At 38.7% G+C, this 27,982-nt stretch overlaps 1 protein-coding gene and 1 long non-coding RNA gene across 4 annotated transcripts in view; one reads left to right on the forward strand and one right to left on the reverse strand.

Moving 5' to 3' along the window:
• Positions 1–1,025: 1,025 nt before the first annotated feature.
• Positions 1,026–27,962, forward strand: LOC129667624 (uncharacterized). Its single transcript, XR_008718788.1, has 3 exons — positions 1,026–1,232; positions 22,100–22,202; positions 26,090–27,962. It is a non-coding gene; the product is annotated as an uncharacterized LOC129667624 (long non-coding RNA).
• Positions 3,987–27,982, reverse strand: part of Hif1a (hypoxia inducible factor 1 subunit alpha) — a 46,089-nt gene continuing 22,093 nt past the window's right edge. Inside the window, exons 2-15 of one of the 3 annotated variants that reach the window (XM_055595301.1) lie at positions 26,097–26,287; positions 24,827–24,972; positions 24,660–24,744; positions 22,494–22,606; positions 19,579–19,781; positions 14,658–14,764; positions 13,289–13,436; positions 11,471–11,691; positions 10,463–10,749; positions 9,464–9,586; positions 8,929–9,374; positions 7,146–7,260; positions 5,870–5,996; positions 3,987–5,338 (exon numbers count right to left, since the gene is read on the reverse strand). In XM_055595301.1, coding sequence (XP_055451276.1) covers positions 5,187–5,338; positions 5,870–5,996; positions 7,146–7,260; positions 8,929–9,374; positions 9,464–9,586; positions 10,463–10,749; positions 11,471–11,691; positions 13,289–13,436; positions 14,658–14,764; positions 19,579–19,781; positions 22,494–22,606; positions 24,660–24,744; positions 24,827–24,972; positions 26,097–26,287 — 2,464 coding nt within the window. In that variant the 3' untranslated portion in view covers positions 3,987–5,186. Of the gene's footprint in view, positions 5,339–5,869; positions 5,997–7,145; positions 7,261–8,928; positions 9,375–9,463; positions 9,587–10,462; positions 10,750–11,470; positions 11,692–13,288; positions 13,437–14,657; positions 14,765–19,578; positions 19,782–22,493; positions 22,607–24,659; positions 24,745–24,826; positions 24,973–26,096; positions 26,291–27,982 lie in introns of all 3 variants that reach the window. The other 2 variants (XM_055595302.1, XM_055595300.1) reach the window with 2 other exon arrangements.

The raw sequence follows: 27,982 nt of genomic DNA on the forward strand, positions 1-27,982 counted from the left end.
GATAAACATTTCAGTAGGCAACAGCCGTTTTACAATGATTTAAGTGTCCACAGGACCAAAAGGCTCTCTTCAAATGGCGCCTCTGTCGTCAAACACATGCTACAGATTAGTTTTCATTAGCAAAAAGTACTGATTGCACCTCGACCACTTATTTTTACTTCCTACGAAGACACATAAACAACCCTGAAGAAAAGGAAATGCAAAGCTCAGGGAGCCACGGCCACGCAGGGCGAGCTTCCGTGTTTTGAGCAAATTTCGGCTGTGGACTTCACAGCCAACTGCCACCGTAACACGCTAAGATTACCAGAGATTAAATTCAAGGCCCCAAGCGCTTCGGTATTCTGTAAAATCATCTCCATCCGTCCAACAAGATTATCTTCTCCCAAACGGTTCTCAACGGCTTAGCTTAAGCAAACTACAAAAGTGGGGCGGGGCGCCCTAGGTGGGATGCCGGACCAACCCAACCCAAACCAGATCCAACCAAACGAAACTCCACACCTGGGGCTGCTGAAGTTCTCTTATACCTAATGAGGCACACCCCAAGACGATTTATCCACAACAAACACAAAGGGGAAGGCTGTTTAAGCAATTCAATTTACCTATTCTTTATTTATTGAGACACCAAGGCTCCCTGTCCTTGAACTCGGGGGGAGGGGAGGAGGGCTGAAACTAGGACATTCACCGTCGCTGTAATTCCTCGTTTTTTTTTTTAATTAATTTATTTAACTACATTAAATATTCATTTAAAATAGCTAAGATCCAACGTGTTCAGAGACCTCGGGAATTTCTGTCCCACCAAGGAGAGCTGGCTGCCCGGGACAGGCCGGACCTCATCCGAGAGCGCACCGGGAACTAGGTCCCCGCAGGCTGCGTGGGGACCCGGGCGCGGCCAGCCCCACCAGCCTCGCACATGCGCTCGCACACGTAGGCGGGAGCCGCGGGCGGTCCCGCGCCCGCACACTGGCCGGCTGCGGCCGGGCGCTGCGCCCAGGCACGTACCGGGGCGGGGCCAGCGCGGCCCGAGCTGCGTTTCCACCCGCAGCAGGTAGCACCGGGCCCGCCCGGAGCAGCAGTGCCCGGCTCACGGCCCGCCCGCCCGCTCGGGCCGCGCCGCTCTCAGGCACCTGCCTTTCTCCGCGCTCCGGAACGCAGCCAAGACCGAATAAAGGGAATTAGAGTAAGCGGCGATCGGGTGTCTGAGCTGCGCCGCGGATAAAAACCACTCCTGGCAGGTAAGCGTAAAATCGATCCCCAGACCCCCGAAGGATTGGAACACGAAGCTCCTGGTGGCGTTAGGAGGATCGGGTGTGGTGAGGTGTGGCGTTTATCTGACAGAAGACGGTGTAGGATCCTTTGCAAATAGATTGCTCTAAGTCGCAAATGAGCCTGGACAACAGGTTCAACGCTGCGTAGAGGGAAGAAGTAAGAGCCGAGTGGTTTGGCTCAGGCGTGAAACACGGTAATAGGTTTTCTTCTTTACTTGTTGTTGTTGATTCCAGCCAGCAACGTGTTTGAGGTTTTATTGAATTAAACTTTGGAGCAAGAAAAAGCACTCTCCCCCCATACACACACACACGTTTTCCCCAACTCTTGCTTAACATTCCTGCCTTAGAACTTTGAACTTTTCAAACCTCTTATCAAGGCTTAGAGGAGGAAGTTAGGATTCGGTATGGTAATTACAAGGTTTAACCATGCCTATTGTGCCATTAATTCCAACAGCTCTGAGAACGCCACACGCATCCTCACATAAGCCTTTTATATGTCAAGTGCCTTGTCGTATCTTACACCTCTAATCACTTCAGTGTCTTTGTATTTGGAGAACTGAAGTTTTGGTTCCAACTCAAAACCCATTAAGGAGCTTTAAAAACACTTTTCTTAATTTGTATCTGCCGTTCCGCTTCCAACAAGTCACCTTAACTCAAGTGACACCCAACCCTCCGTTTTCTACTCGTTGTGCTTTTCCTCTGTGCTACTTAACCCTTCGGCAGTGGGAAAACCAGTGTGTTCTGTGGAATGCTGGTCAGGACTGCAGGCTCCGGAGTCACTGACAGTCAGAATCTGTAATGGATGAAACGAGATACATGGATGAATTCACAGGGCTCGTGAATTAACTGAACGTGCAAAATGGTGGCATTAAATTTAGCATGTAGTATTCAACAGACATTAATGGCCTTTAGATTCAGACTTTGCATAGCACTTCAGTAACAGCCATGATAATGGGTAACCATTTTCAGTTCTAGGCCTAACAGAGACACTAAACAAATGAACAAAGCATGTTAATTCCCTTTGTCATACTTTTGTCAGGGGAGAGTAAAACTAATCATGCCTTCATATCCGTGCCAGAGAACAGGGTGGCATAGATATCCTGGAGGGAAGAGAAATTCTCTGGATACCAGAGCAGGGTTAGGAAGGCACTGTAGAAAAATCCAAGATGGCGGCCAAGGCTGGGAAGGAGTGGCTGATTGCATCTGGAGTCTAGGTGCTCCAGGTGACTTCTCGGAGACCGCATGTAGGTACCTAATGTCCCCTACAGCTCCCTTCTTGAACATTGCTCACAAGTCATTTCCCCGGACTTCTGTTATATAATTGACAGATTTGCAAATATCTGAAAAGCCGTACAGAAGCTTTAAGTTTTCAACTGAAGCTACTCTGTTAAGCATATTTTTGAACTTTTAAAATCTTGTGAAATTGGCACACTGTATTCAGCACCTCTGGTGCTGTCTATAATTAAATGATGTGGACACATGTTGGCACATGGTGTACTGTGTTTACTACACTGTTCCAAGCTGTTCTGTATTTATAACCAGTCACTGGTTCATCCTAAGATAAGAACAGCTCTGTAAGACCTAGCTTGCTGTGTTTAGTAGTTAACACCAGGCTAGAAGACAAGGCTCTTACCGGTTATGTAACTAGTCAGTGGCAATCTGTTTCTGGGCTCGAGTTTAGCAGCGTTAATGTTTGCTTGGTATGCATGTGAAGCCCTGGGTTTGATCCTTAGCCTCACACAGAAGGGTTCTAAAAGACCGGTACCTCTAGGCGCGGAGATGTACACAATGGTCTGTCTTCCGGATCTCTTTTTGTGAGACAAGACCGTCTCATGTAGCCCACACCGGCCATTAGGTAGCCAAAGCTGGGCTGCAATCCTGATTACCCTGCCTCCACTTCCCAAGTGCTGGGATTACAGGAGTTCCAGCAGGCTCCCATTTTATTTTTTATATCTTTCTAGATTCTCTGATTTTTTTAAAATTAGAATGTGAAAGCAGAACAGCGATTTTACAAAAGGAAAACAGAGAAAAAGAATAAAGCCATTTAAAAATGCTTGTAAAATACTGTAATGATACATGATATAGAAAGATATGCAGATAGCTGGAAGGTATGTGTAGTTTATTGGAACTTTCTAAAATTCACAGTTACTTAGGATACTGTGTTCTTTTGAGCTGGCAAAGTATAGAAACATCAGGTAATGTATGACTGTGTAAAGTGCATCTGTATATTAGTGTGTCATATACCAGTTATCATTAAAACAAAACTAAGTAAGATATATTCTAAGACCTAAGATTCTCTGACCTGTCACTTAGTACCCTCAGAGCATGGGAAACTCATACCTCAGCTCTGACTTATTTGCCAACGGGAACAGATTAGAAGTGCGCAAAGAAACCTGGAGCCCTTATAACAGTGTGATTATGAAGTTTCATGACTTGCTTCACTTATTCCATTTATACCGCAAACATTAAAGTTTTGTGCTTTATATTTTAACAGACTCATACATTTATAATGGCAAATTTCTAAAGAGTTTCTCTTTACAATGTAATATGATTTGTCATTATTTAATATGTCATTTGTGGCCACATCACGCATCAGATAATGGCAATAAGATGAATGTAAATGTAATTTTTATAAAGAACTTAAATTTTTGGGAAATAATTTTGTGAGCTGGAAAAATCTGAAACAAACGTTATTTAAACATAGAAGCTGACCCATGGGGGCCTGGTCCACAGAAGATGTTTATTTGATGTAACAAAACAGTACAGTTAGTGTTAGACCCAACCACAAAGAGCAAGGGAATGAAAAATTTATACAATGTACATAGAGAAAAACAAGATGTTTACCATGACAATTCTATACTCCTAAAATAATGCTTCTAAAATTACTCAATTATTAAAATCTATATGAAAAAAACGATGTTAATAGCGACAAAGTGCATAAAACCAAACATTATATTTTGAACAAATTAACAAACATACTAGGCAATTTTACTAACAATGCATGATTTTTTTTTTTTTTTGTTTACAGTATGCTCAAAATGTCTATACCATCGGGGTGGGCAGAACATTTATGTTTAATATCAATTACACAATATTAGCATAAGCTTCCACAACTACATAGGGACTGCTTTCTTTTGAGCTTGTAATGTAACTAAAGAAACATCAGATAATTTCTCTAAATTGAGAATTTTATCCAAATAAATGCCACATACCTTCCAGATACAGGCATATCTCTCTATATCATGTAAATGGCTTTACCCATATAAAGAAACCATACAGTTTAAGAATCATAATAAGATCAACAGTGTCATGATCCAGGCTTAACAATTTCATAGGCCAAAAAAAATTTCTTCTTAAAAACTAGTTTTATAAATGCAGAATATATTGCATGAGTAACTGCTGGTATTTTTAAGAAAATATATTGTGCAATTGTGGCTACCATGTACTGCTGGCAAAGCATTACTTTCATGTAAAACATGAAAAAAATGAGTAAAAAATTTTCAACTGCCTATGATCATGATGATTTACTGCCTTCTTAAAAAATTATATTGTCATTTCATTAAAAATAATTCAATAAGGGACAAACTCCCTCACCAGAAATAAATAAATAAAAAGGTGCATTTTAAATGATGCTACTGCAATGCCATGGTGAAAATACTGAGGAACTGTGAATGTGCTGTGACCTCGCATTAAAAGAACATATTAAAAAGAGCATCAATGTAAATTAAGTAGAAAGGGGATCAAAACTAAACTATCTGAGTTCGTGCAGTATTGTAGCCAGGCTTCTAAAATTAGATATAGAAAATATAAATAGACTGCTGAGCCACCAGTGTCCAAACATAACCAACAGAAACAAAAAATCCCAAACAAACAACAACTGAACAAAAAGAAGCAATAAAAGGGAATGCGATTGTGACGAGCTCAGTTAACTTGATCCAGAGCTCTGAGTAATTCTTCACCCTGTAGTAGGTGTCTGCTGCCTTGTATGGGAGCATTGACCTCACAGTCGTAACTCGTCAGCTGTGGCAGTCTACTCTCATCCAGTGATTGCCCCAGCAGTTTGCATGCTAAATCTGAAAAACAAAGAGATGCCTAGGGATCATTAAATTGATTAAACACCTACTATGCAGTAGGTACTGGGTAAAATAAACCCTTGGTTATATAAACAAGTAAGTGTAATCAAGTTTACTTCTGCTGTCAGTGTTTATTATACAAAGTCTGCTCTGAAATGCCTAACCCCTGAACTGCAGCCAGCAGACAAGATACACCTTCCTTCCTTCCTTCCTTCTTTCAAGACAGGGTTTCACTCTCCATTTGTAGCCTTTACAGGTCTGGATCTCATTTTGTACACCAGGCTGGCCTCAAACCTACAGAGATCAACCTGCCTCTGGATCCCAAACGCTGGGATTAAAGGCGTGCAGTATCACTACCGCCCACCACTTTTTAATCTTTCTAAGGAACCAAACCAAACCAAACCAAACCAAAATAAAAACCAAACCAAACCAAACAAAACACTGTCATCTGGGTGGGGCAAGACCTCCTAAAATGTTTTTGGTATTTAAACTTTTCCTTGTGCTGGTTAAGAGCAGGAAAAATAAACTAACCAGAGGGTATTAAAATAATTGTCTTTTGTTCCACTCCATTCTGCTCACTAGACTTGCATCCTTTCACACGTTTCCAAGAAAGTGACGTAGTAGGTGCACGGTCACCTGGTTGCTGCAGTAATGTTCCCTAAAAAGAGTGAAGTTGATATTTAGTATGTTGATTTTTTTTTTAACAGTAAAAAACTTTGAAATAATTATATATTTAATGGCAACCAATAAGCCAGTTTTTTTCTTAAAAAAAAAAGATTTATTTATTATATTATTATTTATACAACATTCTGCTTGCATATGTGCCTATGCACTGGAAGAGGGCACCAAATCTCACTATAGATGGTTGAGCCACCACCATGGTGGCTGGGAATTGAACTCAGGCCTTTGGAAGAACAGCCAGCGTTCTTAACCCCTAAACTACTTTCTTTCTTTCTTTCTTTCTTTCTTTCTTTCTTTCTTTCTTTCTTTCTTTCTTTCTTTCTTTTTTTTTTAAAGATTGATTTATTTATTATGTATACAATGTTCTGTGGGCATATACACCTGCATGCCAGCAGAGGGTACCAGATCTCTTTATAGATGGCTGTAAGCCACCATGTGGTTGCTGGGAATTGAACTCGGGACCTCTGGAAGAGCAGCCATTGCTCTTAAACTTTGAGCCATCTCTCCAGCTCCTTAAGCTACTTTCTTAAACAGTCATCTAGAATTAAATTTTTTTCTTGTAAATAATCTTTCATTTATTCTTATAATAGTATGATGAAGTTATTTCCTGCCCATTACTGTTACTGTTTTTAAATACTTTCCAGTCACTCTGTTCTGACAATAGGTTAGCCTCAACTCTCCCTAAAACAGTGCTTCTTTTAAAAATATTGTAGACTTATTTTTATTTTATGTGTATGGGTATTTTGCCTGCATGCGTGTCTGGACACCACACAAGTGTAGTGCCAGCAGAGTCTGGAAGCTTGCTGGAACTAGAGTTATAGTAGGCTATGATCCACATTTTGGGTACTGGGATTTGAATCTAGGTTTTTTGAAGAGCAGTCAGTACTCTTGACTGCTGAGCCATCTCCAGACCCGGTGCTTCTGAAATAGGAAAAAGATAACTTCGAATAAAATGAAAGTGGTGGCAGTACTGAGGGTAGAGTAACAGGCAAACCACGCTTTCTCCTCTACATTTATGACGTTTGGTTTTTCACACCAGAATTGATTCATTAAATACAAGTTTAAAAAAAGAGCCCAGTGATAGCTTTTGAAAATATAATTATTTGGAGGATAACACACCACTCACACTTACAATTCCTGCTGCTTGAAAAAGGGAGCCATCATGTTCCATTTTTCGTTTTCTCTGGGCATTCTGCAAAGCTATTATCTTTGGGTTTAATTCTTCCTCAGAAACAGTATTTCTAGAAAAGAAAAACAAAACAAAACAAAAACATTCTATATAAAACCACTATTGTTCAGTGGACAATGGTGACAATTTTGGGAACTAGAAATATAAGATGACATTCATCTCTGTACAGCATTTTCAATTTATAAGCATTTCAGCTGGACATGGAACTCTGCACCTATAATTTGTTTGAATCCAGCCTGGCTACATTTTAAGTTTAAAGCTAGCCTGAACTAGTGAGAACCTCCCTCAAACACAACCTTACTCTAACACTCCAAGGATAGAGTGACAGGTACTTTGTAACCATCTTATGATGAGAAATTGAGTCCAGTTAGGCAGTTTTCTGTAAGCACTACTACTGCTGATTAACTGTAGCTATGGAAGTATACTCCAGGCCTTCATATACCTGTCTCCACAGTGACCTTTACACTCTGCTAGTTTAGCCTCAATACTGACCAATATGCCCAAGCTGCTGTATCTGAAATTAATATTAGGCAACAAGACACTATTATGAAGTCAATTAAACTTGTTATATTTGTTGGTTTTCCAATAGAAAGCCAAAAAAAAAAAAAAAAAAAAAAAAAAAAAAAAAAAAAGGTTAAGTTCTATTCATACATGACTAGCCTCTATAAATGTGGCTTTTAATTTTTAAATATTTATAAAGCAGATAGCGTATAGGCAGGCTGGTTTAAAATTGTTATGCAAGCATGTTGTGTTTGCAGGATATAATTTATCATGTAAAGATCACCTCCGGTTGTACTTGTATTACATCTCTCTATGTGGTGTGTGCACACCACCACACTCAGTCTTTGTCTTAAAGCTTCTAATTCTCCTGACTCAGCTGACTCACAGCCAGGACTAAAGGCATGCATTACTATCTCCTAGTGAAAATAACAAATTCATCTAAAGCCCTAAGCTCAAGAAAAAGGCAGGCCTGTCCTAGCACTTCAGGTGGAGGGGTAATACAGAGGAACATCAGTTGCAGCAGAGTCCTCTCTTCTGCTATCAGCAGCAGCTTGCTCTGTCTAGGCACAGTACACAAGGAACCAGTTTTCTTCTACTCATTAATTGGTGAAAACTATTTTCCTATAGGTACATCCTCAAATTTAAAACATGTCAAATATGATTACTAATTTATACAGAAATTCTAAATATTTGCTCAACATTGCTTTGTTCCATAGAAACAATATTTTAAGTCATGCTAGGACTATTGGTTGATCTAATAAAAGCTTATTTTCTTTACAATAATGATAACATAAATATGTAATGAAGACTAGTAAGCTTGAGACTTGCAAATATATACAACAAAATTTTAAAAAGAAGGTCTGCAAATATCCAGTGAGGAATAAAGACAACCAGGCTCAGTCTGGCATGGGAAAGAACCATTTAGTTGAGGGGCTTTTCTTCAGGTTGGCTTATAAAAGCCCCCAATCAGAAGTAGGTAAGACATCTATTTCCCACTTGGAACAGCAGCATGAAAAAATGCCCAGCACTTATAGAACTTACTGGCTGGACTTTATTTTTAGGTGCTGGAAAACATCCCTCTGACCTACATTTGGACAGCTGATAAGACTGTTTGAGAAGTTAGAAGGTAACTTAGAAACTGGCTTTAAGTGTCTGTTTAGAAATCATTTAACAGCACGTATGTACTAGAATATTACAGAACTATGTCCCATATAAATACCTTTGACTCAAAGTGATGGATACATTAGGGCTCCTAGGATGAGCTTTCTCTGTCTGTTCTATGACTCTCTTTCCTGCTCTGTCTGGTGAGGCTGTCCGACTGTGAGTACCACTGTATGCTGATGCCGTAGTAGTGGCCGTTTCTTGAGGTACATGGGTAGAAGATGGAGATGCGATCAGTATTTTAATGTCTTCTATATTGTCCTTCGTCACGGTTTTTAACTCATCATTGGCAGTGGCTGTGGCGGCAGTGGCAGTGGCAGCTGTGGCAGGAGCAGCGATGGTAGGTTTCTGCAACTGGGTCTGCTGGAGCACTGTAACTGTGTTCACACTCTGAGGGCTTGAAGAACTGCTCTCTAAGGGTGACAGCTGATCAAAGGAACGTAACTGGAAATCATCATCCATTGGGATATAGGGGGCCAGCATCTCCAAGTCTAAATCAGTGTCCTTTCAAACAATAATACAAGAGTTTTTATAATGACCACATCTTGTAAAAGAAAAACAAGAAAAACTAAAAAATAAGCAAGGTAACATACCTGAGTTGAAAATGGATTCTTCGCTTCTGTGTCTTCAGCAAACAGTTTTTCCACCAGTTCCAACTTGAATACATTGACCATATCGCTATCCACATCAAAGCAATATTCACTGGGGCTGTTAGGCTGTGAGGGAGTTATGAGTGTTTACTTTTCCTGAAGTCTGTTTGCTTGTTAAGTTTCAGACCCAGAGATATTATAAAGTTTTATCTAACTAAAAATTAGGATTGAAAGATCTGTTTAGTCAGGTGTGGTAGTCACACCTCTAATCCCAGCATTCAGGAAGCTGAGGTAGAAGAAACTGTAAGTTCGAGGCTAGCCTGGTCTGCAAAGTGAGTTCCAGGCCCAAAAGGGCTACATAGTGAGACCCTGTCTCAAACAACCAAACAAGACCAACCAACAAATGGCTTACCTCCCCCCTCCAAAAATTGTTTATTCTAAAGAATAAAATTCACCAAGCCATTCAAGTCCCACAATGGTATATAACTATCTAAGTAATTTGATGATATTTTCACTGGAATCTGAAATGCCTATTCTATTGGATATTCTTAATTGATATTCTATGAGTTATAGGCAAGAATTTCAATAAAGAATATGGCAGCTCGGTATACTAAGTGTAAAACTTTACTTTTCCTCATTTTTCATTTGATTTGCTTTTATTAGATCAGTGAATCAAACACTTCTGTGCTGGGCAAACCACTGAAGCAAAGAATAATTGTCCAAAACGTTCTGAAATATCATATTGCTTTGCTTACACCTGACAGCTTTAATCCTTAACAGTTTAATGCAGAATCAAGCTTTATTCGTGTTTCCCTAAGCAAGTTACAAGGTTCAGACGGAAGCTGACCTGCTCACGCTCAAGCACAGTGTTATTAGAAAGCTCTGAAACGGGATTGTTCTGGTGGAAACAGATGTCTGTGACACTTTCAGCCTGGCCCAGTCTAGATATCAAATCAATCTTGGGCATTTATTCTAGACCATTTCTTCCATGATGGCACCCACCTCTGGTGAGCTCTGTCTTGTGCTCCCATCTGAAGGACTCGCTGGCTGGTCTTGAATCTGGGGCATGGTAAAAGAAAGTTCCAAGGATTCTGGACTTGGCTCTAATTTTAGTGTGACTACTCGATTCAGTGCAGGGTCAGCACTACTTCGAAGAGGCTTTGGAGTTTCAGAGGCAGGTAATGGAGACATTGCCAGATTTATATTTGTTATTTTTTCATTAGAAGAGGGGAACATTACATCATTATATAATGGAACATCTTCAAGTTGTTGGTCTTCAGTTTCTGTATCTGCAGAGGAAAACTTTCGTCAATCTAGAGAACATCAGGATTTTAACATTAATAGATATTTTCTCCTTCACTCTATCACTTTTCTTTTTTCAAGAGAGGTTTCTCTGTGTAGCTTTAGGTGTCCTGGACTTGCTTTGTAGACCAGGATGGCTTTCAACTCACAGATATCCGTCTGCCTCTGCCTCTACGAGTGCTGGGACTAAATGCGTGTGCCACTGCACCTGACTCAATCAGTTTTCTCTAACTGGCAAGTTTATAGCTAGTACAGTTGACCATTAAGACTGAGTTATCTTTTTTTTTCCTACCACTGACAACTCCTATGATGTGTAATTTCAACCTTTTTATACACTAAAACAGCCTAGTTTGAAGTAACGGTTTTCATTTTCATGTTTGTTTTATGGTACAGCTGTTTCATTAACCCTTTGGCATTTACCCAACTACCCCTACTGCAATTTAACTCTACTGAATGGTGCAATGGGGTGGCATCAAGAAATACTTTTAGGCAATTCCCAACAGAACACAAAAATAAAAGCAGGAAGGCTATAAAACTTCAGAAACAAACATATTAAACAGAATACTTTCATGAAGACTATGAAAACCGAAACATATAAGATTCATTTAAATGGTTAAGTCAAGAAATGGAGCATGGCTGAACTGGGACAAAACCAGCAGGAAGCTTCAGGCACAGCTGAAGCACTGGACAGAGCAGCTAAGCACTTACCATCGCTGCCAAAATCCAGAGATATAATTGTGTCCCCAGCAGCCGGGGCCAGCAAAGTCAGAGCATCAGGTTCTTTCTTAAGCTTATCAAAAAGGCAGCTTGTATCCTCTGATTCAACTTTGGTGAACAGCTGAGTCATTTTCATATCTGAAGATTCAACTGGTTTGAGGACACATTCTGTTTGTTGAAGGGAGAAAATCAAGTCGTGCTGAATAATACCACTGTCAAAAAAGGAGAGATTAGTATTCACAAATGCGCACTTAACACAATGATGGTGAGGGGGAATATGAACTGACCTTGTCTCTTAAATTATGCTTTCTTTAAAAAAGCATTTCAACATTTCTTGAGATGAATAATCTCCGATGTATACTTGCCACTTTTCTTTCCCCCGTGCTGAGGGTTGAGCCGAAGACCTTGTGCATGCTAGGCAAATGTTCTACTATTGATAGATATTATTTTAAAATGTATTGTTTAAATAAATGAGAAAATACGAAATGTGAAAATTAAAATTTACTAATTAAAAGATTCATCCTTTGAGAATAGTGGTGGTGACAAGAACACTTGCAGTAAAGAACATGAAGGACATGCAGAGTAGGACTTTTGTGCTGATGCAAACAATGAAATGGGCACAAAACAACTCGTCAGCATTAATAGACAAGGCATGGTCTATGGATGATCTTAGAATAAAATGATAATAACCATAGTCTTTATAAGGGGTATCATTTTCTTGGTGGAAATAATATAGTGATGTCATTCACAGAGATGATGAAAAAAACACTCAGCTTCATTGTCTGGAATCAAGGAACTTTTGGTTAACATATTATTATATGTTCAATATATGAAATGAACTAAAAATACAAAGACTAAAGTATAAAACACTTGATTTCAAGTGGTTTATAATCCAATGAAAAATAGATAAGCCAACAGTTACACTGTGATCACCGCTAAAATGGCAAAGGATGTTGCACAGGAAGGCTAACACCTGGGGCCAAGTAAGAATCGTGAGGCAGAGTGAGTGAGAGGAAGAATAGAGAGGCACAGTTTTACATAAAGGCAAAAACAGAAACTCTTTGGACAAAGTAAAGGTTGGCCTGGTCTATAGTGAGTTCCAGGCTAGCCAAGCCTCCTCAGTAAGACAGTAAAGGGTAAAGACCATAAGAAAATGAGCTAGAGAGCACAAGCAAATGAGAATGTTTGATAATGTGAAGAGGAACTAAAACTGAAATACCCTTTAGAGTCCATAAATATAAAAAAGTTCCCATGTCACACAAAACTTCTTGGCCTCAAGATAGTATCTGCTTGAAACTGAACAACCAGAAAAACTGATCCATAGACTGATGAACAAATGATACTATCTGTGGGATCACTGAGATAGCACACTTGGAAATATGAGTTGGGGTGTAAAACATAATCCAGTAGAAAAAAGAAAGGAAAACCAAAACTCAGATTTTATTTTCAATTTTTCTTTTCAAGACACAGTTTTCCTGTGTAGCCCTGGCTGTCTTCAAACTCACAGCTATTTGCCTGCCTCTGTCTCCTGAGCGCTTTTATTAAAGGTGTGCACCACTACCACCTGGCAATTTTCTCTCTCTCTCTCTCTCTCTCTCTTTTTTCCTTTGAGACAGGGTTTCTCTGTGAAGCCTTGGCTGTCCTAGACTCAATTTCTAGATCAAGCTGACCTCAAACTCGTAGAAATCTGCTTGCCTCTGCCTCCCAAGTGCTGCGATTACAGGGGTGTGCCACCACTGCCCTAACGGCACCGTAAATCCAAGGAGTATTACTTCTTAATCTCCCAATAGTGTCTCTTCCCAAGCTTACCTCACAACGTAATTCACACACACAATGCACTGTGGTTGAGAGTTCTTCGTATTATATATGACAGTTGCTTGAGTTTCAACCCAGACATATCCACCTCTTTTGGCAAGCATCCTGTACTGTCCTGTGGTGACTTGTCCTTTAGTAAACACTAGGGAGAAAAAAGCATCACAAAGAAAATATAACTGAATTTTCAATTAAGTAAGTGTTGAATGTAGATAGTTGGTTTTGATTAAAGACAGGACCTGTGTAGCTGTACCTGTCCCGAACTTCCTATGTAGACCAGGTTGGTTTCGAACTCACAGAAATCTATCTGTCTCTGCCTTTGTAGTGCTGGGGGTTGGGGAGCAGGGGAGTAAAGGCATATGCTGCTATGCCTGGCAGGATCACTGCTTTTGTTGTTTGTTTTTTAAAAAGGAGGGGTATTTAAGTAATATCTTTTATTATTTAAAATAGTTGTGACTATTTAAGCTGATAGAAAAAGCTTAAACACACCTGAAAATAAACCACAAAGTAAAGCTCCTATCTTTCTGTAGAAGAATGAAGGCCAGGAATGAGGGACCAGGTTGCTACAGCTCCTTTAATGACGTATGGTCACTGTGTCAGAGTAGAGACTAATCACAGGGCACATTCAAGAAAATGGTACAGCTGTTTCCTTAAGCAGCAGAGAACCAAACCACTCTAAAAAAATTACTTACAACACTTGACTATGTAAGTTGATATCATATTGTAGCCTTCCTGCAATTCATGTGGTCTAAACCAATTGCTAACTTAGGAAAATGTAGTAAATCAATCGTGATAATGCCATTTTGAGTATCCATGCTCTGACTACAACTTGGGCATACTCGCAGTTAAGGACAATCACACTTTTTCAATGATATTCAGTACCCTCAATCATATTTGGAAGTCTTTTTAGGTGCAGATTAAATAGGCAAGTGAGAAATAGTGAACTTTAACTTGCTTTGGAATCTGAGACTTCACTTGAGTAAACTTGAGAAAAATGTAGAATACGTCAAGGGTGTCAGATATCACATGTGCATGATACTAATCCCATTCACTGATTCATGGAACAAATGCTTTCTGTCTATCCTCTATTGACCAACCACTGATGTCAGGACACGTGTTAGATAGATATTATCACTGTATTTAAAATTCTAGGCACGTTTTTTATATTATTAATTTTTTTTTTTTTTTTTTTTTTGCCAGTATCTGTAACAAAACAATAAATTCATGATCAAGATGTCTTATGAAGAGGGATGTATTTGGTCCAAGGATACTGGGTGTTAACTGTCTAGAAAGTTAGAGGTACAAAAGTTAAGAGACTGCAGGACTTAAGCACTGAGACTATTTCGCGTTCTTCTACTGTACTTACTGTCATGATGAGTTTTGGTCAGATGATCAGAGTCCAAAGCATGGTAATATTCATAAATTGAGCGGCCCAAAAGTTCTTCTGGCTCATAACCCATTAACTCAGTAATTCTGTTAAAAACAACAACAACATTATTTTTTGCTTAATAAGCTTACAACTCACCCATAACAATTCTATACTCTGTATAATATCAAGTCTTTCTATGTCTTTAGATTCATCCTTGATATTTCACTCCAATCCCTTTCACCCAAACTAATGACCTATTTTAAAAACCACATTTCATCATAATACTGTTGGTATCAAAGTAGGATATTAATACTGCTAAATTAAACGACAAAATTTCCAAACAGTCAAATTATCTTAAAATGCATTTAAAATCAACAGCACTATTTTTCATGAAGCCAAGTTCTTTATCTTTTAACTTTTAAGCACACTGGCAAGGCCTTATTTTAAAAGCTTCACTATCATTAAGTCAAGGACATTTATACTAAGTGGACAGTAAAGGAATAACCATTGTGATGTTTTAGAGGATACCTCTTTTACTTGGCTTCCATATTAATTACATGAAATTATGAAAATCAATTTCAGATGAAAGAATGACATCTAATTGAATATGGGCTGGAATTCTGATAGCCTGTTTGGTCCCTGGCAGTTCCTTTAGGGTAGAAATTCAAGCTGACTATGGAGGAAGCCATGAAGACACACTTTATGGGAAAGAGCAGCCTGTCCTTGTCACATTATGCCAACTGGAAACGTTTTCCTCTAATGTCTCTCTGGGAACAAACATGAAGCAAGTGTTAGACTGCTTGGCTTAGATATCAAAGGTCTTAAAAAACAAAACTGAGGTGAAAGGGAAGGATGCTCATTATGTCCAAAATGCAAGCAAAAAGAAAACACCTAATTACAGAATGGGGAAGTATCTTTGTTCAGAACAGCATGTCAAATAATATAGCTTGTGCTGTCCAAGTAAGATCTGCCATTTACTCTAAAACCAACAAAACAAAGTAAAAATAGATCAAACTCCCACTCCTTCATAAAGGAATACACCAAATTATATAAACACTAGATGGCAGCATTACAAATAAAAATAAACTATGCTTTAAAAATATTAGGTTTTTTTTTCCCTTCTGTCCCAGAATGTAGGGACCAAATATAGGGGCTCAAAATTCCTGGACAAAGGCCACTCCCCATTCCTTTTTGTGCTGGTGGTGATGGATCCTAGGACCTTGTGCATGCTAAGATTTATGGTTAAATTTTTTTTCTAGGAACTTCTTGCCTCTGTAAGAACCCCTCAGAATCAAGACATGGAAAAAATTTTGCCCAATTACGAAAATCTTCCATCACATTCCTAACATTCAGGGCCACCAAAATGGGCCAGCAGCTACCTGCTGCCAAACCTGACTGACAGCTTGAGTTCAGTCTCTAGGACTCAGGTGGTAGAAGGAGAGAACCAACTTCCACAGACTGTCCTCTGCGCTTTGGCAAACCTCTGCCCACGCGCAAGTGCACACAACCCTAAAAACTTAATTGCTCTTACATAGTTTTATAAATACAATTCCCATAGAACGAAATACTTTTTCACTAAACATTATGTTTCTAGCACTGTTATAAACATGAAGACGCAGTGAGAAAACCTGCGGGCAATCTTCTGGTATACGAGCTACAAAGAGGGTGGTGGACATAGTGACCTGTACCTGTTCTAGGAATGAGAACTACACGCCTTTGTCCAGAAGAACGGTAAGGTGAGAGGTCGAGTCTTACAGGATATGTATGCATTCAGTGTGGAAGGGCAGTAAAAAGTTTACAAACACCATTCCAGGAAGAAGTTAAAGCACAAGAGTAAATGCATAGGAGAGATGGTAGAGTCTGATGTGGCTAGTACAGGCAAGTGTAGAGAAAGGATTCAGATGTGAGCAACAAAAATGAAGATTATGTACACTGAGTCTTAGGACGCTTGATTCAACCAAACGTCAACCAGGGTTTTTCAATCTGAAGAATGTTGACTACTTACTGAGAAATCAAAATAGAAACACCAGACAGTTTCCTTGTAGGCTACTTCCATGTATGTTATAGGAAGCATGAAAAAAGACTCAAATTTAGAGAACTAGATGATAATTCAGTACCGAAGGGGTACTGAATTGTTTTTGTGCTGGGTATTGATCCCCAGGCCTTGCACATGTTATGCAAGCATTGTATCAGCTACTTTTCCAATCCTTAGAAAGTATTTTTTAAATTGGATTAGAAAACTTGTGTTCTAAAGCAACTAGTACTACATTAATTCACAATACACAGCCTAAGGGAGCGAGTCACCATTTCTCTAACATAGCAAATGCTCAAATGTATGTGCCAAGTGATTATACAAAGTAAAATAAACAACTATTTGTGGATGGTATGGATATTAGAAATTTAAACTTCATTACAGTTTATTTATTTGCTTTATGCAAGGGCATCTATTCATGCAGTGTGCCACAGTATGAAGCTACAGGTTAGAAGACAGTCTATGGGACTTGGTTCTCTTCTTCTTCACATGGGTCCTTCATGCTGCCAAGTTTGGGAGCATGTACCTGCTGGCCCTTCGTCCAGAATGTTAGAAATGTAATGTGCGATTTTCTTAAAACTGAGCAATTATTCTCCCAGGCTGAAAATACTGAAAATAGATGCAACAAGTTCCTAGAAAAAAAATTAACCAGAAAACAAGAGTCTCCTGTGTGAATTATCTTTTAACTGGTGTCATGATTACTGTATGAATTTTCTGATAGAACCAGAGGGGAATGCCACTACCTTTCTCGTTTTGACTCTTGCTTTCCTTTCTCTGCTATAGAGGTTTAAGAATTAAAAGGATGGGCACTTCACTTCCAGCACACTTTTACATGCTGGCAACAAACACCATAAAATAGTTCTTAAGTTTTCTTCTCTTCCTTGTATTAAAGCTGGCACCAGTGTTAAGTGTACTGGACACAAAACAAATTCCTGAAGATTCACAACAGATTTTTTTGAGGTCTAACCCTGCTAGATATGGACTGCCAGTTTTATATCAGTGAAGTACCAAAACTCCAAGTCAGAATGGAATCCAACATTGTGTGACTTCAGTCAGTGCTCTGTCAACATCCCTTCATCTAAAAGCATGAGGAATTATACTTATCTAAATGCTAGGAACTTAAAATTGGAGTTTCCATAAAATAACTACATTAACTATCTCGAGGAGGAGATAAGGGAGTTACATGTTTCCTGTGCGCACGCCTGTGATCCCAGCTCTTGGGAGACAGGCAGGTGGATCTCTGTTAGCTGGAAGCCAGCCTGGTCTACACAGTGAGTTTCAGGACAGGCAAGGCTATGTTAGACTCTGTCTCAAAAACAAACCAACCAACCAGACAAAGAAAAAACACACACAAAAACAATGTTGTGTGTTCATTATTATCTAGGTAACAGTATCAGATTTTCAGTTGGCTACAGAATCTATGCCTCTAATCAGACTATACAGCTTGCAGCAAAAAGGGACTAACAAGACAGCAATAGAATAAACACTGTGACAGAAGCATGTACAAGCAGTGCCTAAGAAGATGCTCTTAGAAGTTGAGTGTGCAACTTCTTGTGTAAAGGCACAAGACATTAAAAAAGTACTTGGAATTCTTTTGCTTATAAGCAGTTGGAGCTGTATCCAGATAAGTGACTCTCCTTCCTCCTGATTATTTTGGAGAACTGAGAAGAGACTAGACTGTAAATACCTTTGTCCTTTTAATACATTTATATTTAACTGCACACACCTATTCTTAAATTTGTATGTATGTATGTATGCATTTATTTAAGAAAGATAGGAATGCAGGTTGGCTTTGAATTTAGGATTTTTCTTCTCAGCCTCCCAAGTGTTTACTCACAGACAAAACCCACCACACCTAGACTGTACAGCATCTTTTGATAAATACAAATCTTATTTCCACCTACAATACTACAAGCAGCAGCTGGTACATTTCTAACAAGAGAACGGCACGATCTGATCACCAGCTTGGCAAGTCCCCTTTGAGCATACCAGATATAAGATATAAGAGTAAAAGGGCACAAATCTGTTGGCAGAAATGCAGCTCAGGAGTTTATGGCAACAACTCAGGCTAAAGGTAATGAAGTAAAGAACTCAATGACAGGAGCACAACAGTAGCTAGAATGATGGGGAGAAACCGTCGAATAGTTTCAATATTTAGAGATAGTGCAGTTTGTGGTAAATTAGACTCGGGGATCATCAGTGCTATATCCGTAACACCACGAGAGAGCAGCACTTTGTCATGCTGTCTGGCAGCAGTTAGTGGTGTAGACAGAAACATTAAGTTGGCAATTACACACAGGTAGTAACAGATTTAGGCAATGGTGACAGGAGCCATGGGTGGAAATGAAGATGCTCAAGGATAATGTGTAGGTTAAAGAACAAAATTTTGTTGCCTGCTCCACATAAACTGTATGTCTTTATATTTTAGTTTCTTCATTAAAGCAAGATTCCCTAAAACAAAAGAGCTTCATGATTTTTGTGGTTGCTGCTTTTAGTATCAAGGCATGAACTCATTGCCTTTTGCATGTTGGACAAGTGACCCACCCCTGACCTACATCCCTAGCCCTTTAAATGACTTTGTGACATGGCTGACTTGGAACTTACCTTCCTGCCTCTCAGTCTCCCAGCAGCTGACATTACAGGAGTGTGCCACTGGACAAGGCCAAGAGTCTCTTCTTAATAGATTTTGTGTAATACCTGGTGGAGTGTTTATAGTATAAAAGCTAGTCCTACGTTTTTGGGTTCCAGGATGCATCTTTATATTCACTCAGCTTCATGAACACAAGCAATGTATCATTATGTTTTTACTAACTACAGTGAGTGTAAAAAGGTACATAAAAATAAAAAAACAAGTAAATTTTTAATTTAAAAGTAAAGTCAATTTACCTTTCATCACAGTAAGAAAATTTCATATCCAGGCTGTGTCGACTGAGAAACGTCTTGCTGTCTAAAGGAATTTCAATATTTGATGGATGAGGAATGGGTTCACAAATCAGCACCAAGCATGTCATGGGTGGTTTCTTGTATCCACACTGAGGTTGGTTACTGTTGGTATCATATACATGAATATGGCCTGTGCAATGAAGCACCTGTGTATAAATAAGAAAACAAGTAGCTACCTTATTATTTAAAAAGATTTATTATTTATACAACAAACCAGATACTCTAAATTGGTTAGAAGAAAAAGTGGGGAAGAACCTAGAACTCATTGGCACAGGAGAGAACTTCCTGAACAGAACTCCAACAGCACAGGCTCTAAGAGCAACAATCAATAAATGGGACCTCATGAAACTGAAAAGCTTCTGTAAAGCAAAAGATACTGTCGTCAGAACAAAACGACAGCCTATAGACTGGGAAAGGATCTTCACCAACCCTATATCTGATAGAGGGCTGATATCCAGAACTAAAGAACTTAAAAAGCAATAAATCAAGTAATCCAATTAAAAAATGGGATACAGAGCTAAACAGAGAATTCTCTGTAGAGGAATAGAGAATGGCAAACACTTAAAGAGATGCTCAACATCCTTAGCCATCAGGGAGAGGCAAATCAAAACGACCCTGAGATTTCACCTTACACCCATCAAAATGGCTAAAATCAAAAACTCAAATGACAACACATGCTGGAGAGGTTGTGGAGAAAGGAGAACCATCCTCCACTGCTGGTGGGAATGTAAACTGGTACAACCACTTTGGAAGTCAATCTGGTGCTTTCTCAGACAACTAGGAATAGTGCTTCCTCAAGACCCAGCTATACCACTGCTAGGTATATACCCCAAATTTGCTCAAGTACACAACAAAGACATTTGCTCAACCATGTTTGTAGCAGCTTTATTTGTTAATAGCCAGAACCTGGAAACAACCAGGAACGGATACAGAAACTGTGGTATTTTTACACAATGGAATACTGCTCAGCAATCAAAAAGGAGGAAATCATGAAATTTGCAGGCAAATAGTGGGATCTAGAAAAGATCATTCTGAGTGAAGTATCCCAGGAGAAAGACAAACATGGTATATACTCGCTTATATAGACCTACAAGATATGATAAACATAATGAAATCTATACACCTAAAGAAGATAAACAAGAAAGCGGACATGGGGTAAGATGATCAATACTCACTTAGAAAGACAAATGGGATGTGCATTGGACGTATGACAGGAGTCTACCACAGAAGGCATCTGAAAGACTCTACCTAGCAGTGTTTCAAAACAGATACTAAGACTCATAACCAAATCTTCAGCAGAGGGGAGTTAGTATGACGTGGAAAGGACAGGAGCTCCACAAGGGCCAAATATATTTGGGCACAGGTGTCTTTTCTGAAACTGACACTCCACCAAGGACCATGTATGGATATAACCTAGAACCTTTGCTCGGATGATGCCCGTGCTAGCTCAGTAACCAATTGGTTTCCCATAGTAAGGGGAACAGGGACTATTTCTGACAGGAAATTAAAAAAAAAAAAAAAAGATTTATTTATTATTCATACAACATTCTGCCTGCACACCAGATCTTACTATAGATGGATATGAGCCACCATGTGGTTGCTGGGAATTGAACTCAGGAACTTGGAAGAACAGAGAGTGTTCCTAACCTCTGAGCCATCTCTCCAGCCCAGTTACTTTATTTTTAAGGGAAAAAAATTATGTAGGTCAGTAGTTGAATTTGACCTCATAAACTCTGATAAAATTGCATCTTTGACAATTCCATTTAAGATGTTACAAGGTAATTAGGTATTTTTGAAAAGTATTGTGAGGGTGGGGTGCTGAAGAGAGATGAGTTAGCGGTTAGCAGTTAAAAGCACTAACTGCTTTTCCAGAGGACCCTGTTGCCAAAGGATCTTTTCCTCATCTCTTCAGGCAGCAGGCACGTATGCACTGATATAAATGGAGGCAACACGTCCACGTGCATAAAATAGAAATTAGGGATCATGTGTAGTCCAGATTATGGATCTAATGCCCTCTTCTGGTCTCTTCAGGCACTTCAAGCATATGGTATACTTACATAATCCAAGTAAAGTTCTCTCTCTCTCTCATGAAGTGAAATAAAGTCTCAAATTTTAAAAAACATGTCCATATACAAACATATACAAAATATGTTTGGGCTGTCTTTCCTTCTTCACTCATCTGATTATTATAGTTGATTTTGCTGTAGTGACTATGGTTCCATGCCGAACAAGGAAATCAAACAGTGGACATAAATTAGACTTATATTAGGATTAACATGCTAGTTGAGAAAGCGGATTAAGTCAGCTTGGCATACATTTCCCATAATTGAAGTTTTGAATGGTGACTGCATAGACTGGATGCAAGTGCAATGACACAAAGGGGAACAATTACATTTTTCCCCTCATAACTTTTTTTTTAATTATTTTTATTTTATGCGTTTAAGTGTTCTTACTGTATGTATAGGTGTGCACTGGTGTCTGAAGAGGTCAGAAGGGGATAACGGCTGTCCTGGAAGTGGAGTTACAGATGACTGACCTGACACGTGGATGCTGGTAACCAATCCCAGGTCCTTGGCAATCAAGTACTCTTAACCACTAAGTCATTCACCCCCTCCTCTTCATAACTCTGAAACTCTTGGAGGGTTTTTTGTTTTTATTTGTTTTGTTTTCTGAGGTAGGGGCTTGCTGTGTTCCCTGGGCTGACCTTGAACTTGCTACGTAGACAAGGCTGCATTCAAACTTCTGCTTCCCAAGTGCTCGGGCTAGGTTACTTACACCACTCCTGGTCCAAGCTCTTGTCACCAGCAAGATGTAAATATACAGATTTGTGTAGTGGAGTGCACACTCAGCTTACTGACCTTCCATGTTGCAGACTTTATGTTCATTGTTCTCCCCCGGCTAGTTAGGGTACACTTCATTCTGAGAAAGAAGCTTCGCTGTGTATTTTGTTCTTTCCCTTTTTTCACTGGGCCTAATGAAAGCAAGAAACAAAGTTTTAAGTCATAGCTAACCACAGAAATCCATTACAGAATGAGTATGAGTAGCAAAGTGACATTCTCAGTATTAACACAATGATCCGTGCCCTTTTCACCCACTCCAACACACCCAGTAGGTCTGACAGTGTTTATGAGCCTACAGTGGTTCCCTGAACAGCGGGAGGACAGTCCACACTTTACTAGTTATTTATCTGTGCTGGTAAGTATGGTTAGAGAAAATATGAAAATGGTATGGAGTTTGCCCTCTAAGTGTACTACTCTCAGTAGATAAGCATGCCCTCCCATCTTGCCAACCCCCCCCCAAAAAAAACCAACAACAAAAACTTGAGTAGATACTTCATGTCCTTAACCAACTGTGATAATTCAAGTTTGAATAAGCAGCAATGTGTTTATAGAACTTTAAAAATGCCAACTTACCTTTTGGCGGTAAATTGCTATCTGTGTGTGAAAGCCAGATATAGAATTTTCTATCACAAATTACAGAAATCAGCCATGCTGGTACATGTCAATACCCTCGCACTAGGGAGGCTAAAGAAGGGGGGATGGAGAGTTCTACATTAACCTGAGCTACACTACACGAGACCTTGTTTAAAACTAAGGTTACCAAAATGGGGGCTGGGAAGGTAGCTCAATGGAAGAGCATTTCCAGAGCATATGCACGAAGGCCCTGGGGTTTGATCCCACAACCACAAAAAGGAAAAATAGATAAATCAATTCAAGTCTATTTAGTCTTATGACAAACCTAATAACAAAAAAAATTAGATTACATTTAGATGACTCTGAAACAGTATCTTCATTCCCCATTTTCATTGCTTTGTCTAGTTCAAAAGACATGTTTCATTTATATAAAATTCCAATACATGGATTAGAGGTTGCTCAGGACTAAACAAAAGGAGATGGATGATAGCTAAAAAGGTACAGAACTTCCTTTTTGAGGCCATGAAAATTGGTAGAGCATGCCTTTAATCCCAGCATTTGAGAGGCAGAGGTAGGTGGATCTCTATGAGTTCAGGGACAACAGGGTCTACTTGGAGTTCCAGGCCAGCCAAAGCTACACAGTGAGACCCTGTTTCAAAACAAACAAACAATAAATTTCTTTTTCTAAAATTAGAGGTATGGTGGTGGTTGGTTCATGTCTATGAATATATTAAAAATCATTGAAATGTATCAAATGGGTACATAAAGTATTAGAAAAAAACAAACACAAATCCATTATTTAGGACCTCATGTGTATACCGTGAGTGAGGCTAAGATGAGTAATCAAATGCAGTGCCTTTATGCCCACGATAGACACATATAGTATAGTCAACAGCAATACAAAAAAGCATGTTTCAAAGAGCGGAGAGGAGACCCTGCCAAAGAGAATCAAGAGGCCAGTATACTGTCTAAGAAGTCACTAGGATTAAAAAAATGTCAGCTGCTAAGCCTCTACAGTTCAACAAGTACTTCTCAAAACTCTCAAGAGTTACAGGTCTCTTTTACTACTTTTGCTAGTGTGTGAGCCCCCACACCACAATACTTCTGTTTTTCAGATGGTACCTCATTATGTAGCTGTGGCTTGCTTGAAACTGTTACGTATACCAGACTGTCCTGGAAATTCAGAGATCTGTCTATATCTGCCTCCCAACAGAACCATGACATGTGGTCCAACATAATTTAATACTCCAACTACAGTTCTGAAAACACCTTAGGAGTCAGAGCCACTTTTTGTGCTCTAAAATCCTGGACCCAAATTGTCACATCTTCAACAATCATTGAAAATCCTTTTACCTGACACTTATGATTTCTTGCCTTAATACTTTATTAATTTGTTTTTCCATTTTGTCTACTCTTACTAATTTGATGAATTTTAAAACTTTTCTTGTGAATTTTCTGAAATGTAGAATAACAGTTTTAACAAAAAAGTATTAACATTAAATGTGAAATAACATTCTCCCTTAAATTAGTACATTACCAAAAAATAAAGTAACAATATCTGACTGAAAAACACCTCTCATATTAAATCAAACAACAGACTTTTCTTCTCACCATTTCTGTGTGTAAGCATTTCTCTCATTTCCTCATGGTCACATGGATGAGTAAAATCAAACACACTGTGTCCAGTTAGTTCAAACTGTAAACACATTAAAAAAATTAGATCTATATCATATAATCATAAAGTACCCAGAAATGCTCTATATAAGTGATGCTTTTACCTGGGTTAACCCCATGTATTTGTTCACGTTATCAGAAATGTAAATCATGTCACCATCATCTGTTAGCACCATAACAAAGCCATCAAGGGCTTTCAAATAAAAGCAGTTCATCTGTGCCTTCATTTCATCTTCAATGTCCAGTTCACCTACAAGGCACAAGAGGAAAGAAACTAAGTAAGTATCTGACATACTTTTAAATATCTACAGTACATATATTAATTCTGTATATTTTCCAGTTGCTTTATATAACTGCTTAAAATAAATGAATTTGCAAACAGGCAAATCACTGAAAAAAGAGAAGATCATATTTTAAAAAGATAGGCCATTACTTTACACTCAGTACTAAGGAGGCAGAGGCAGGTGGGTCTCTGTGAGTTCAAGTTCACCCTGGTTTACATAGCAAGATACCAACCAGCGAGGGTTACATGGGAAGACCCTGTCTCAGGAGAGATGGGTCGATGTAGACAGAAGGAAATGCAGAAAAATGGCCAGTATCTTAAATGTCTGAATGTAGCTTTAAAAGCTAGCAAGATAAAGGATGCTGTCATGTGGACAAATGGAGAATATGTTCTACAGAATGAAACAGAGACAATATTATTGGGTTCTAATATCTAGTCACAGATCATGCTAATATACCAGGAGCTATAGAGTTAATGAATTTTTATTTATGTGTTTAAAAATAAAGGGTAAGCCAAAACAGCTTACAGTACAAAAAGAATTATTCCCACAAGTAACTAAGAAAACCAAAGCTTGATAAGAGGAGTAAAGAATACTGAAAAGATTTAAAGTATACAAATCACAACATAAATTAGGTACTTTTAAAAAGCACTGTGTGGAGGCCATGCTAAATTAGGTACTTTTAAAAAGCACTGTGTGGAGACGATGGCTAAGCAGATAAGAACACTGACTGATCTTTCAAAGGGCCCAGGGTTCAATTCCCAGCACTCAGAACTCTCTCTAATTTCAGTTCCAAGGAATGTGACATCCTTTTCTGGCTTCTGCAAATACTAGGCTTGAAGGTGTTGGAGGCAAAACATCTATACATATGTAATAAAAATTTAATTAAAACAAACAAACAAACAAACAAACAAACAAAAACCCCAGCATTATAGGGCTAGAGCGATGGCTCCACAGTTGAGCATATTGACATGGACATGTATGCACAGGTAGGCATGCACACACACACTAAATCTCTTCAAAGAAGGCATTGTGGTTACCTACTGAATTTAATTTCTCATTGTCAGGTCTATTATGTCTTTGCAGAACTCACCAGCATCGAGAAGTTTTCTCACACGTAAATAACTGATGGTAAGCCTCATAACAGAAGCTTTATCAAGGTGTGAGCTCACATTGTGAGGAAGTGGCAGCTGATGAGCAAGCTCATAAAAAACTTCAGACTCTTTGCTTCGCCGAGATCTGGCTGCATCTCTAGACTTTTCTTTTCGACGTTCAGAACTCATCCTACTTAACAAAAAGACAAGAATGTACATGTTAGTTTGTTTTAACCTGAATAAAATTTTGCATTTCCCTGTTTACCGTATAAGAATTAGAAGAAACCATGTAATTATGTAAGACTTGTATGGGGCATGAACAAACTTTTGTGTAAGATACTTATACAAATTTTGAACTACTGAAAATATGATAAAGTTGTCCAAGCTTTAAACACTCCCAAAGCAGATGTTTCACCCCCAAATTTACAGTAGCTTGTGTATCTAATACCCCAGAGTCATTACAAAGAATCGTAGCACAGAAACATCCTAAGTAAGTTTGAAGAAACTAAAGTTGTATATAATAATTTGAATACAGGTAATAATCTTATGGGCAGGCTAAGATACTAATAGCTCTACATGATCTGATTAGTTTCTTTTGGCAGTAATACCTTCCCCCATGGGTTTTACATTAGCAGCTATAATAAGCTACCACTTTCAGTTGCTTACTTCCTGACATACTCCTTATCTACTACTGGCATAATAGATACCAAATAGATGTAGGAATGTGGAAGAAATAAAGCTGAGGCATAATACTGACGTATGGGTGGGCTAGTAAAGATATTTCAATACAGTGATACATTCAGAAACAGATCTGTTTATGTCCTGTCAAGCAAAGCTGTCTTCTTTTGCTTAACTGCCTAGCAACATGCTCTTCTTACTTTGAACTGAACATAAGGCTAAACCTGGCTCTGTTCTTAAGCTCTTTCTGTAAGCATGCCACTATCAAATATTACTCTGCACTAAGTGCTTAGTTCTCTCATAACAACCCCAAAATAGATTAAAATAGTACCCCCATTTTATGAAAAGAAGCTAGGGCTCCATGGATTTAAAACAGCAACTGTGTAACAAATAGGATAGGAAAGTCAGTGTGTAAGTCTTTACTCTTCCACAGTTTTATCTATTAATGGAAAATGCTGCCTCTGTTTTATTCCTTAGATCCCATCTTATTAGGTCAGGCATTTGGTAAATGTTGAAAACAGCTCATAGAAATTATTAAACATTTAGCAGGTAACAGGGACTTATTTTACTCAGTTCTTGTACTCTGAACAAAGCACACAATCCTCACTTCTTTAAGTTTCCTTCCTTTTAGTATAAGGCTGAAAGCAACAAGCATAGAAAGAACCCTTCTTAAGTAACTGTCAAGAGTTCTCAGCAACTCTGTTATACATAGTTTTCAAAGTTTAATTAAGAATGTATACCTTTGTTAGATTCTAAACTGTTACAAAAATTTCAATTCAAACATTTAGTGGGTATGTCCAACTTTTTGACACTGGGACACAACATTGTTGCCAACTGTACAAATGAGTTACAAAAATTTTTCAATAAATAATGTTTTATGTCAGTTTACAATCTCCTGTATTAGCCACATTTTGGATATTAGGGGGCACATGTGGTCTGCAGGCCACACCTGATTCTAGAGCAATCTGACTCAAGAACCTTAAGATTTTAAGTAAGGCTATTAAGAAACCTGTCACAAATAGTGGGTTAGGTATGATTAAAACACACTGCATTCCTTTGGGCTTGCTCTCTCTACCCTCTTCCCAACATTTTCTTGAACATTTATTTCAGAATGTCTATCCTGTAGAAATGCAAACAGAATTTAAAACAAACAAAACTGAAAGAACAACTTATTTTCCAAAGCTACAGAGTTTTGTGTTGTTTGTGC

This window comes from Psammomys obesus, unplaced genomic scaffold (assembly GCF_907164565.1).
Source record: "Psammomys obesus unplaced genomic scaffold, mPsaObe1.curated_primary_1811, whole genome shotgun sequence".
NCBI classification, from domain to species: Eukaryota; Metazoa; Chordata; class Mammalia; order Rodentia; family Muridae; genus Psammomys; species Psammomys obesus.